This window comes from Accipiter gentilis, chromosome 17 (genome assembly GCF_929443795.1).
Source record: "Accipiter gentilis chromosome 17, bAccGen1.1, whole genome shotgun sequence".
NCBI lineage: Eukaryota > Metazoa > Chordata > Aves > Accipitriformes > Accipitridae > Astur > Astur gentilis.
In genome coordinates, this window is record NC_064896.1 from 30,276,717 (window position 1) to 30,290,180 (window position 13,464).

The 13,464-nt window shown below is 47.8% G+C and overlaps 1 protein-coding gene across 1 annotated transcript in view; it reads left to right on the forward strand.

Moving 5' to 3' along the window:
* The window catches only part of IGHMBP2 (immunoglobulin mu DNA binding protein 2), a 47,216-nt gene that overhangs the window by 30,303 nt on the left and 3,449 nt on the right, over positions 1–13,464 (forward strand). Inside the window, exons 9-14 of the mRNA XM_049821380.1 lie at positions 1,050–1,232; positions 6,469–6,587; positions 8,758–8,852; positions 9,237–9,360; positions 11,461–12,291; positions 12,984–13,168. Coding sequence (XP_049677337.1) covers positions 1,050–1,232; positions 6,469–6,587; positions 8,758–8,852; positions 9,237–9,360; positions 11,461–12,291; positions 12,984–13,168 — 1,537 coding nt within the window. The remainder of the gene's footprint in view (positions 1–1,049; positions 1,233–6,468; positions 6,588–8,757; positions 8,853–9,236; positions 9,361–11,460; positions 12,292–12,983; positions 13,169–13,464) is intronic.

Sequence of the window (13,464 nt, forward strand, 5' to 3'; positions counted from 1 at the left end):
GCTTCTAACAAACCCTTTCTGTATGGCAAAGAGAAAGCAATTATGCTCCTGGAAGGCTTATTTCATTAGGAGCTTTATTAATTTGCGTCACAGATAGAAGCACGGGACCTTTGCCAGAAGTGATGGGGTGTTGGTTTTCTTAATGGATAATAAAGCAATAAGCGCTGAAATGCATTAGTGCGTTAGTCTGGGGTGAGTGGCCAAGGAGTAATGAGAATCCTTGAGTGGCAAGTATCTTGATGAAACATTAGCAAGGTCTGGCTCTGTTGGCATCAAGCGCTTCAAGATTTGGGGTTGAGCTCTGACACTAATGCATTAGGTGATTCTAATGCTGTTGGTGAGCTTGCAGTAACGTGAGTGTAATGTTAGACTGACAGATGCAGTATCTAGAGCTTGTTACGATCACTGTGACTAAGGATGTTGATGGGATGAGCTTAGAAGTTGTTTCCCCAAGTAGAGATCTTGGGCATACTCACTCATCTTATTCCAACCACACTGAGCAGATCTGGGTGTGAGAAGTGACTGCTGCAGGCAGGGATAGCCGATACTGTTTGCATTTATTGCATTACAATGGCAACACCCCTAGGCATTTCCCGATGGGAAAGGGAAAGCAGACGTCTCTCCACCCTGATGTGTTCAAGCTGATCTGATCTCCATGCAAGACAGAAATCTATCCCTGAGGGTATTCACCCTGTTGGGGAGCCTATGCTGAAATATAACACTTGGGACCCTGCAGCCTTCTCCTGCTCCCTTTCCACCATCTGTCGGTACCAAAGTCAAACAGCGGGAAGGCCAGGGAGATAACACCATCCCAGCAGAGCTACAGGAGGGTGCTCAGAAGGGTCCAGAGTAGGTATTGCAGGTGCTCTGACAGCAACTTAATGCCATTAGCATTGATCAACACTGCATTCAATTCCAGCTGCAGCACTGATGGGGCTGCATCTGTAGTGAGATGCTGATTGAGTCTTTAGTCCAAAGAGGGTTACAGCCGTACCTCAGATCATCACTTCAGAACAGATATCCACTTCTGACTTGCTTTTCCCATGTAGGGCTGCTGCCAAGGGCCTTTCACTCAGCTTGATGGAGCGTCTCATCGAGAAGTACGGGGAGAAGATAGTGAAGATGCTGACAATGCAATACCGAATGCACCAGACCATCATGCAGTGGGCTTCCTTGGAGATGTACAGCGGCCGTCTCACTGCTCACCCATCAGTAGCCCAGCATTTGCTCAAGTAAGTGACTTGCTCTTCACTGGTATGAGCAGAGATGTCCTTTTCATCCCACTGCAAGCAAGGTTTGTCCTTTCCCTATGATGGAGTTTTCCATTCCTCCTGGCCCTGAGATAGCATTTCTGTTTCATCCTTTATTTCATCAAGGAAACATTAATTGGGGGAGTTGTCTTTTTTCTTATGTAACAAGCAGTCATGCAGAGTTAACTTCTGTTTCCTCCTTTGGTATGATGAGTAACAAAGTAAGATCCCCTTGCACCTGGTGAGAATAGGTGAAGGCCTGATTTGCAGCAGGCATACCCCAAGCAGTCTTTCTCTACCTCAAGCTCTCATTGAGGGTAGAACCAGACATGAGTCTTTTATTGTGTTTCCACATGTCCATGTGATTATGAGGGCCAGTGTGTGTGTCCCATCATTGGTCCCAACATTGACAAAGATCAGAAAGCAAGGTTCCCTTTCCAGCTTGGATAGTTTTACTGCCAGGACAGCACCTGAGGCAGGTCTGATGGCATCTGATGCATTCCTTGTCTGCAACGTTTTTCCCTTTCTTTGGTAATTTAAAGGAATTGACTAGCATTTCATTTCTATTGCATCCTGGGACAGGGAGCTGTTTGCCAACACACGCTGTGACTGTCAATAATTGGTGCTTTTTAAAATTGCAGTCAGTGCAGTTCAGGGAGGTGGATGGGAAAACATTAATTCTCTCTGTTGGACTTGGAGAAGCATAAAATATCACAATGCTTGTCTGCATAAAGCTATTGTATTTTTAGCAATACTTTTTTTTAAATGCAAATATTTAGGAGTCAAAAAGATTGATATTCCACTAGAATCTCTTCAAGTCATGGTAGATCCCGTTTTGGACAGAGATAGCTGGAGAGGCCATTTTATCTTACTTGTTTCAAAATAATCTTACTTGTGACCAGTGTGAATACTACCTGGATGGGAAGAGCAAGCTTTGTGTTTGAGACAGCCCTGGCACCCTCGTCTACACCCACTGCAGTGAGCGTGGGGATTTCTGCTTGTGTCAGCATGCTCTGTATTAAAGCTTCAGGACTATCGAGGCTTCAGTTCAACTTACATCAGTGAAGCTATGCTGACTTCTATCTTGGCTTATATACATTTGTGTATACATACATAATTTTATGGGTGAGCGTGGTGGAATCTGTAGGTAAGAGTAGGCAAGTCTGGTTCATCAGTGCCAGGAGGAGCTCAGCTGAGCTGGATGGGGCTAATTCAGCAATGTTTTAGCCATACAGATCTAATTCCAGGACCAGTGCTGTACAAAACGCTCTTCTTGATTGTTTGTGTTCCTTGCTATGCTTGGTTTTCCATTTAACTTTGGAAATTAAAAATAGCAACTAGCAAAGAACCCCAGGCAAAATAGCTTGAAACCGTTAATATAGGAAACAATTGAAAAGCTGAAGTTAGGCGACTTTTTATAGTTATATGGTTATTTTATAGTTTTATGGTTATTTTTATAGCTGATGGAGTGAATGTTTTTCTTTCCAGTCTGCAGTGCAGCTTAGTCCCCTGCCCAAGGCCTTTTTCTGCAGAAAGTTTCTGGTTTCTAAACTCGTAATCAAACCTGCCAGTCTACAGCCCTACTGACATGTCGCATGAATGCAGCCATCCTCAGTTCAGGCACTGGACCATGTAAAGTTTCTCTAGAGGACCAGGTAATGCAGGGGCATTGAACCATGATCTTTTCATGTTTAGGTTGCTAGCAAAAATTCCTTCATGATACTTGTGAGCATCTCATGTGTTTTGTTGGCTTAGGCCAAATGATTTGCTTAATCCCTTACCTGAGCAAGAAATAATTTTTAGTCTCTGATAGTTCCAGGAAAAGCTTTCTTATAAGCAGAAGCGTCCTAGGGAAGTGGAAGACTGGTGAGTGCCAACAGGAGTTACCTGCTCATACCAGAAAGTAGCCAAAGCCTGGGCTACAGCTGCAATTGCAGCAACAGGATTTGACAAATTCTGGGTCTGTAGCTTTTTGTTACATCCTTCCTAAGGGCTGGGGGGTGATAAGCGAGGAACCTGAAGAGTCCCAAAGCACTGTCCGAGGAGGGGGATCTCCATCTCTGCTGGAAGCACTTTGAGCTCTTCCTTTGAAGAAAGATCTGACTGGAGTGATCCAGACTGTAGCTCTCGCCACACCTCTGGTATTGACAAAGCCAGCCCATACAATTGTATTCTAGCCTTGAATTTACAATGACCTGGGTTGCCATTTTGAGAGGGGAAGCTTGAAGAAGCACATCCCAGTCTTGAGACATACAGCTGGGATGAGGTCCAGGTGCAACCACCTTGTGCTACAAATTGTGGCAGGGAGTTTTTGGTCCAGCTGAACTTGTAAAGCCTGATACCAGTGGGCTTTCATTCAGAACAACTTTCCAGGGTATAATCCCCAATGTCTGATAGTAAGGCTGCACTCCCACCACGACCTTTCCCTGAGCAGCATTGTTGATGCAAGTCTCATCTCCTTTACCTGAAGCACAAAGATTGATCTTTGGAAAAAGAAGTGCAGCTCTGCTTCAAACGACTTCATATTTCCTTACCAACTTTTGCTCTGACATCGGAGGCACTTGGGAATGCTTTGTCTGTGATCTGTTACAGATTTCTGCACCACTATCCTATCTCAAAAAAGGATACTTTGGTTTCCTGCGGTATCTTTTCAGGGGCAGATTATTTCCAAGGGAGCAAAACCTTCTTCCCAAATCTCCCTTCCTTCTGAAATGGGTGACAAAGCACATCAGAAACCCCCACACATCTCCAGAATTAAGTCAGGGAGGCTGCAAGCAGTATTTTTCACATTTAAGATTTGTGACTCAGTCTGTGAGAAAATGGTTTGAAAATCACCAGCTGTTTCTGCTGTCAGTTTTTATCTAAGCACAGTGTCAGGTGTAAGTGCACTTACACCTTAGCACTTTTTTGGGGGCTAACACCCCCCCGCTGATAGGGAATATGGGGGAACCCCTACAGTAGTGAGAGACCTGGAAGATGTTCAGAAGACAGAATGCCCCTTGGTTACGATGTGCAACTCACCCAGCTGGGATCACCTCCTTGCCGATGAAGCACAGGATGCCTGGATGTCCTAGGGCAGTGTGTTGAGCCTGAATCCAGTCTCTGGCTGCAGGGTCAACCTGGTTTATCATCACAGACCAAGAATCTCCCCAGGAACAAAAGTCCATCTCTGCAGCTTGGGCTAGTTTGCAGGAGGTGGGAGAAGTGCCTTTCCCCTTCATCCTGAAGGGATAGGAAAGCACTGGACAGCTTTTCTGCAAGGTAACAGCCAGTTCTGCTATAATCTCGCTACCTTGGAAGAGCATGAATTCTCCTGTCATCTGAAAGATTTATGTAGATAATTACTCCTCTGAAGCGACATTCCCAGGGTCGAGATTTTTCCTGGTACTGAGAGGTGTTGCAAGGGCTTTCTGTGGCCACTGCTAGTAGGCAAAGAATCAGGATTATCTACATAGGAACTTGGCTTTGCTCAAAGTCTTTTGTCTGCACAGACGTGGACAGTAGTAGGACAGTAAGCAAGGCAGGTATAAAGGAGATGGGAAGCCTGTTAGGTTTGATGTTGCAAAGAGAGGGAGAGAAACCTGTTGTGCCCACCACAGGGGAGGAAACACTCTAATGGGGAACTGGAAGCAGGCCCGTTCCAGACATCATGGAAAGTAAATTTGGTTGCTGGTCCCAACAGTCCTTAGAAATGGGGAAGGTACCTTGTGCCTCTGTTTGAATCCAGTTGCTGGGCTGAGACAGCCAATCCCCAAAGCCAGGGGAAGAGCTCTTCCTTTGGGCTCTGGTTTTCTGTAGGACTGGGTAAGGTGCATCCTGGGCTCTTTTGCAGGGGCTTTGGCCCCCTGTCATAGCTGCAGTGATCTCTGTACCTTCCCAGCTGTGCATTACAACAGCAATAGATTCAGACAGGAGAAAAATGAGTTTCAGTCAAGAGAGGAGACTTTTGTTGTCAACGGAGTGAGTAATGTCCAGAGTCCATGGGAAGCAAGGGTAGTTAGTGGCATACAAATGCAGAGGAACAAACATGCAGTGCTGGGAGTCCTGGGAAGGAGAGGCTGCAGCTGGGGGCTTGTCTTGCACTGGAAACTGCCTTTACCCTCACTTTCCTGCCTGTCATTTGGAGGTAATTTTCCTTTTTGATGGCTTGCCATCTGCCTTGTTTATTTGCAGTCTCCAGAGTCAGAGCTCTCTGTGATTTGTACGTGATGTACAGTAACATATTGTTGTTTCAGAGCTCTCCTGCCATCTCCAGGCTTTCTGTTCCTGCTATCCATTGTCTGTCCTCTTTCTAGGCTGTGAATTCAGCTAACAACTTCCTTGGGTATTAAAATATGGTTTATTAATTATTTTTTTTTAATGCAGCAGCTTTAGATCTAGAAATGATGTGAAACCCCAATTCCTCTGTGGTTCCTTGTGCTACGCTTTCTTCTCTTGCCCGACAGCACTGCTGTCAAATCTCTGGCAATACTTCAGGCACTCCTTCTCCCTCTCTACGCCGTAAAAAACAGAAAGGAGCTGCCACATCTCCCTAGGTCTGCATATCTTTCCTGTTCAAGACCATTTAAGCGAGACACTAACACCCACACACTGTACCCTTGCATTGTAATAACTGGTCGGTGTAGCATAGCTGATGGGAAAGCTCTCAGCACTGCTGGCTGGCCTCTCTGAGACTCTCCGGGGCCCTCAGCTCTTCATTTGCATTTTGGGAGAGCATTTAAGCAGCAATCCCATGGTGCAGAGCAATAATGGCTTTTCAGATATGGCTTTCTGACATTGCCAGGCTCCCCTGGGCCTCTTGGGACTTGCTGTGCTGTTGTTTGTGGCTGCCATGTGGCACTGAACCCAGGGAGCCTGGAGCTGAAAGCCGGAGGACCCCACCAGAACTAAAGGGCCCTGCTTAGTTATTGCACGACATGCTCTTCAGTAGCATCACTGCAGATGCAAAGGGGACCAGAGCTTGGTAGAACAGAAAGGAGGGAACCTCAGTTCTGAGTTTCTATCATTCTTCACCACCTCCAGAGCCAATTTTCCTGCGTTTTCACCCCACAGGATACCACTGTTGGTCTGTAGCCTTGTCCCTTAGAAGCAACATCTAGCTATGTTTTCCCTCTGTCCTTACAGTGTTGTTTGGAGGAGTAAGCAACAGCATAACTGATCATCCCTTTGGCATAATTTCAGTGTTGTTAACTGGCCCTTTCCCAAATACCTTGCGCAGGGACCTGCCGGGCGTCACCTCTACAGAAGAGACCACAATTCCCTTATTGCTTATAGACACTGCTGGCTGTGGCCTGTTTGAGCTGGAAGTGGAAGACGAACAGTCTAAGGGGAATCCAGGTACCATCGTTTGGAAAATTTTGTTGGTCAGAATTGATTGTCTCAGGTCCTCAGCCTCCCGTGGGCTTGGCCACTGCACCAGCTGAGCCACGTCCCAGAGATGTCCCCCTCCAGAGCAGATAGCAGGGGGAAGGTGGGGTCCACAGGGAGCCTTGCTTATTTGAGAGATCATTTCCTCTGTAAATCCTCAAGCTCAAGGACTTTGAGCCAGAATGGAGTGGCCACAGGGCCATGATGACAGTGTGTGGTTTGTGGGTGGCCATGCTGGCTACCTTTTTCCCTTGCAGAGACCATGCTGTGGACTAGGACAGGGTGGAGGATCACTGCAACAGATGCTTTACACAAGTTGGCAGGGCAAATAAGTATCAGGCAGAGTGCAAGGCTGTAGATGTAGCTCAGAATTGCCTCCCAGTCCTCTGCTCCTTTCATGAAGTCCTATATTGCTCTTCTCCATGAATTTTCTTAAGACATTGAGTTTGTTGCTGGTTTTTGACTTAAAAAATAGGTTTCATTATGAAGATTGAGTGTAAAGTCAGGCTCCATAGCTATTCTGATAAAGCAGGAGAACTTTGAAAATGATGATGCTACCTCCTTTGTGTCCTCACTTACACAGCAGGGCAGGTGGTTGTGATTTGTTGTTCAGGGATGTTACTACTCATGCTCCTCTAGATTTAGTCTGGCATCTCCACATCTGCTGGCTAGCTCTTAAGAGGCTCACAGAGGACCTTTGCCAGGAGGTATTGCACATGGGCTGTCCAAAATCTGGTGATTCATCTGACAATCCACATATCCCAACCTTATTATGGAGATAGCTCTCCTAAAAGCATTAGGGAGAGCTTTTAGCCGAGAAGGCTGTCAGCAAAAGGATTGCTAGGAGGGCACAAATAGCCTTGGTTTTGGGGAAGGTAAGACTCTTCTTTCAGGGCAACATCTTCCCCTGGATTGTAAATTCACTGCCTAGAAAGGCTCTGCAGTGCCTGGAGGGGACCGATCTCTGTTTGTGGTGCCTGTGCCCTGCCACCTCACCCATGGCCACCCCTGCCTGCCTGGCTGCTGCCTGCACTTTTTCCAATGCACTTTTCCCAATGGCCAAATCACAGGCAACATGGCTGCCTGCTTCAGGGTTTCACTTGTTTTCTTCTCTACTCACCAGTGCAGATCTCATGCCAGCAACAGATTTCTGAGGCTTCAAGTCTCTCTCTGCAAGACAGGGAAAATGGACTGTAAAAGACAAGGACAGTTTTTACCAGTTTAAATATATTTTACCTTCTTTTGTTTGAAAACCTATCAGCATTTAAGTGCCTCTCATTTTTCCATATGCCAGTCCCCATGGCCCTGCTGAACAGAGAAAGGCTCTTGTCCACAAATGGAGAGCCAAAAAGACTTGTCTACGATAACTCAGGGATTTTGAGCAGGGGATTAAATGCACGTCTCCCAAAATTTGGGAGGCAGCCTTTTGGAGCATCATTCTTGATTCTTATACCTGTGTTTTGCTGCAAAACAGAGAGTAAAGTCAGACCAGCCAATAAACCAGTGAAATAGTTCACATTTGTATTTAACTTGCCCTCACTAGATCTCTCTGAACCAGCCACCATCCTGAATAGCCAGCTGTTTATGGCAGGCTGCTTGCAGTCTCTGGAAGGTCTGAGCACATGGACCTGAGCATGAAGCTTGTTTATTTGGTCATGGGGATTTAGAAATGCGGGGATTTGAAAAAGCAGAATTAAAAGGAAGGGTGGAGTTTTTTCAGTTGCAGCACAGAGAATTTCTAGTGAGGCCTAGGGTCTCACTTCAGAGGAAGAATAATCCATTGCCATTGGATTATCATTGATCTCTCAGATTAATATGGGAAGGCCAGAGAAAGCCAAGTGCTGTTAAGAAAGCTCTTCTTAAGTTTAAGTGAGCTGGTGACTTGGAAGGGCAAGAAGCAAGCACAATGCAGTCCTAGAAACAAGGTTGCATAGCACATCACCATCTAGCCAAGCAAGCCAAGCTGGGAATCATTACCCCCATGCAACGCTGGACTGCAGGCAGGACTTTCCTTAGCCTATGCTTACTGTTTAAGGGGAGTTGGGCAAATTTCTCCAAGTCACGGCATGTCCAAGCTAGTGGCTTCGGCCTCTACCTGCCAGCCTTTTCCCATCACCGCCTCTTCTGCTTTCTGCCCTAGGGGAGGTGCAGCTGGCCGGTTTGCACATCCAAGCCTTGGTGGAAGCTGGTGTGAAGACAAAAGACATCGCTGTTGTAGCCCCCTACAACCTCCAGGTGAGATGACCCTCTCCTGACATCTCCCCTCTCTTTCTGCGTGCATGCAGAGCAAATGCACAGAGGTGGATTCAAACCTCAACATCTTCAGGAGTGATACCAAAACATCCTCAGAGAGACGAAAGTGGAAGTCAGCAGAGCCAAACTGTATAATCAGCATTTGTGGCCAATTTCACCACATTTAAACAGCTTGAGGCCATGGAGGGAAGAGGTGTCAGACAGGTATTTTCCACTCCCAGCCTCAGGATTCAGTGCTTGACCTTCAGGAGATGCGAGTGCTCATCCTTGTGTGTTTGAGAGGAAGGGACTTTACCAAAACAGTGCCATTTTAATCCTTTCCACCTTGCACTTTTCTTTAAAACACATCTTTTGTGTGTTTTTCAGGTGGACATGCTAAGAGAGCACCTTTGCCACAGGTACCCAGAACTAGAAATTAAATCAGTTGATGGTTTCCAAGGAAGAGAGAAAGAGGCAGTGATCCTGTCACTTGTGAGATCCAACAGGAAAGGTAAGAGTTTCCTGCTGGAGAGTTACTCCATGGGGAACAGGAAAGAAATGGGAACGGGAAAGAAATGGGAATTGCGTGATTGCTCCAAGGTTGCTCATCGGTTTAATTGCAGTTCTGATGGTCTCTAGCACTTTGCTTTGAATGAATTTACTGTCAAGAACCTTCCTTTTCAGCCTTCTCTTTTTTTTTTTTAATGAACAAATATATTTGCTGTCAAAGTTGCAGAGGAAGGCACCCATGCTAGGCAGCAGGTAAAATGGAAGCTAGGACTGTTTAGTTTGAAGGTTTGCTGGCTATTGAGGTCTCAGGAATTATTAAACTGGGGTCCTAAGAATGGCACAAGTCACATTAGCATCACATTTACTGGAGTGCCAAGCAGATCCTGCAAAAGATGAAAATTTAGGGGGCTTGTTTCTTGGATTTGGAGCCTGTTTTGAGTCACTTCCCTGAAGAAAGCAAGCAGGAGCTGGCATTACAAGTCATACACAGAAAATGCTTCTTTTGGGAACAAAATCTAGAGCGGAAAATTGAGTTCTTTCCTATCAGCAGCTGCAGCAAAAGTTAATAGCTGGAAAAAAGCTGCTGCCCTGGAGTTGTGAGTCTCCTTTGGTGAACCCATGCTGAAGGGTTTTGTGGCAGCCAGCTCAAGCAGAGGGCATGAGTGGGACTGCTCCATAAACCACCTCTCTCCCGTGTGTGGACTACTGCCCTTTTCAAACCCACAGTGAGACACATCCCTTGCTGCACTACCTTTGCTGCTAATGCTGCTGAAGATTAAACACTGTGTATGTGCTGGGAGTGCTGATGTCTAGGAACAAAAAAAGGGGAAAGGATGGATGGAAGGAGGAGGAGGTTTTTTTTGTTGTTTTTTTGTTTTGTTTTTTTTTAAGAAAGCCTAGAGCAAGAAAAGCAGCATTGTGGGGAGAATGGAGGTGGGGAACAGGACTAAGAATAGTCCTTATTCATGAGTGACTCACCTCGCCTTTGCTGAGTAGGAGCTGGTGTCGTCCATGAAGGCGTGCGTCCCCCAACCCCTTCCCATGCACAGCGAGCAGCCAAAGCTCAGATGCGGTGCAGGAATCACTTGCTTTCCTGGGGGCCTGGTGTCTCGGCATAGCTCTGAGCTGCGTGGGGCACAAGAGATGTTGTTAGCCCCCTCTGAGACCCCTGGGAGAAATCCATACCCTTTTGCAGCTCCATTTCTCAGTTCAGAGGAGGCCAGGGATGTTGACCAGCAATGCCTGTCCCTCTGCAGCCATTACCTATCCAGCAGGAAACCCTCTTGCCAGATCAGAGGAGTTGGACTTGCCCCTGCAGTCAGGCAAAACCACACCAGAGAAGATGGAAATTGTTCTCTAAGCTGCAGAGCACAGAGAGGGGAATCACCCACACCCTGTTCCTCAAAGGCAGTACAAACTAGACTGCTCAGCCACAGCAAGACAAGGCAGAAACAGAGCCAGGCTGGTCACCACACCGGCAGAGACATTAATTTCTTCCCAACTGGCCTCCTCTTTATCCCCAGGAGCTGGAAACTCAAAAGCTGCCCACACTACCCTTCTTGCTAGCTGATCCTCACTGAGTCATCTTGGCATTTGCTAGCTCTTACTGCTTTTCTTTGACAAAATAGTCAGAGAGCAGAAGCAAACCTTGCAGAGTTTCCTAAATGGCTATTACTTTAAACCTGCCAAGAGTTTGGGGCAGGTGGGGGAGGGGGTTGTATAGAACCAGGTATATTTCTTTACCTGCAGTTCCTTTTCTGTTACAAGGAGAACCTCTTCCACGTTTCTCCATATTGTATTTTCTCCCAGGTCCTAGCTTGACCTTGTGTCATGGGCCACCCAAGAAAGTATTTCTCCTCTCCATGTACCACCCATCCTCCTCCCGACCCTGGGAGCTAAGTGGGAAGCCCTAGCTCTGGCTGGTGGGTGGTGAAACAGAGGCAGAAAGATGAAGGTAACGGCGTGTCAGGGACCAGAGCCCAGCAAATACTGACTCCCACCCTTCAGCTAAGCAACGCTTCAATCATTTGGGCCAAATCTAGACCTGGAGCCAACGTTGTACCCACTGACAGTCCTTCATCCCTTGGTTTCTTTCTCACAGGTGAAGTGGGCTTTCTTGCGGAAGACCGGCGGATAAATGTAGCAGTGACCCGCGCCCGACGCCATGTGGCTGTCATCTGCGACACCCGCACTGTCAGCAACCAAACCTTTCTGAAGCGGCTGGTGGATTATTTCAGCCAGTATGGGGAAGTACGCACAGCCTTTGAGTACCTCGACAACCTCGTGCCCGAAAACTACACTCAAGACTGCAGTGAGCGGCAGCAAGGTGCAAAGCTTCCTGCAGCATCTGGCCCCAAAAAGCAGCCGCCTCTGGGGAAGAAACTCAAAGCAGCAGCAACCAAACCAGGGTGTCAGAAGCCAGAAGCGAGTTTCTCCCCAAACACAAGCGGACCTGGGGGAGAGAGCCCAGGGACAAAAGGCAGTGCTGATGGATTCAAGGCCATGCTGGTGGCCTTCCTGGAGAGCCGTGACATGCAGTTGGATTTCCCCCCATCCCTCAATTCTCACGATCGCATGCTGGTTCACCTAATGGCAGAGGAGTACGGGCTGCAGCATGTGAGCACCGGCGAAGGGAGGGACCGGTACATCAGCGTTCGCAAGAAAGAGCCTGCTGAGACTTCGCCACCCACAGCCACCCCCCGCAGCAAGCAGCTCCCCCTTCCTCAGCCACAACATCCCAGCAGGGAAACTCCTGTCCCTGCTGAGCCAGGAGGAAGCAGTGAGGGCTCAGGAAAAGTGGACCTGAAAACCCTGCACCTGGAGAGAGTTCAGAGGGAGAAAGCCAGACAGGAGGAGGCCGTGCGGAAGGCTCAGGAGCCCAGTGCCAGTCTTCAGGGCAGCAGCAGGAAAAAAGACAAAAGGGAAGCCAAAGGTAGGTCACTCTCTTCGTAACCAGAACAATTAATGGTTTTCCTTGAATGGATCATGCTATTTAATCCCCAGGCCTTGGGATTTGTCTGCACATGTGGAGCATGGGATGTGGCTCTTGGAAAGCTCTGATGCTTTTCACTGCAGAGATGTGAGAACTGGCAGGAGCATGCATCACTTGGCTGCAGCATCTGGGGAGAGGGGTTTTGGATGCCTGGAGGCATGTTTCTTAAGTCAAAAGAAAAACATTAGGGACCCTTTCCTAGGAAGAGAGGCTCAGGAGTTAGACTGGAGGCTCCCAAAGGTAGGGAGAGGGACCAAGAGGAATACCTGGCCCACACTGAAGGATGCAGTTGCCTCCTAAACAGAGGCAGGGGAAAACAGAGCCAGGAGCTACTGTCCTCCCTGCCAGACATGGTCCCTTCCTCTTCCCCAGCCCCCTTTTAGCAGCAGGAGATACCCAAGGATGCTGCAGGTGGGAGCCTTGAGCTCCTGCTAGTGCCTTTGAACACAGGCCAGAGTTTACTGGCATGATGGACCTCATAAGGGCAGAAATCCCAATCACTGCAAACAGCAACTCCCTGGACCCCATGCTGCTTCTCACTAGCCCAGGCTGTAGCTGTGGGTTGCTCTGGTTTGTTCTCGATTTCTAAGGAGGTGGTTAAATGGCATGGGCTATTCCTGTCTTCTCCCCAGGAAAGCCAGCAGTTAAGAGCGGAGCAAACAGCATGGCAGAAGAAGATATCGACGCTCTGATTTCTGCTGCCATTAAAGCTGACAACACCTGTGGCTTCCCCCGCTGCAAAGCCAGTGTTACAACCCTGGGACAGCTTTGCCTTCACTGCAATAGGCGCTACTGCCTCAGCCATCACATCCCGGAGGTATGTGTGGGGCCAGGCAGCCTGCCCAGGGCTTTGAGCACTGAGGGGGCTGGAGAGGAGTAGAATGTGCCAAGCAGCATGGGTTTAACATGGGAATTTTCCCTGTTGAGCTTCCCAGACAGGATTTCCTTGCAAGGAGTTAAAAGCAGAACCCTTTCTGTCAGAGCTTTTGCTAGAGCTGCAGTTAGAAAGGGCTGCCAGGCATTAACACATGGGCTCTGCACCCCTCCTCCTGAGAGCTTTTTCTTTCTTCCCCCTCTTGCTTTGTTCCTTTCTATACCATTCTCTGGCATTTA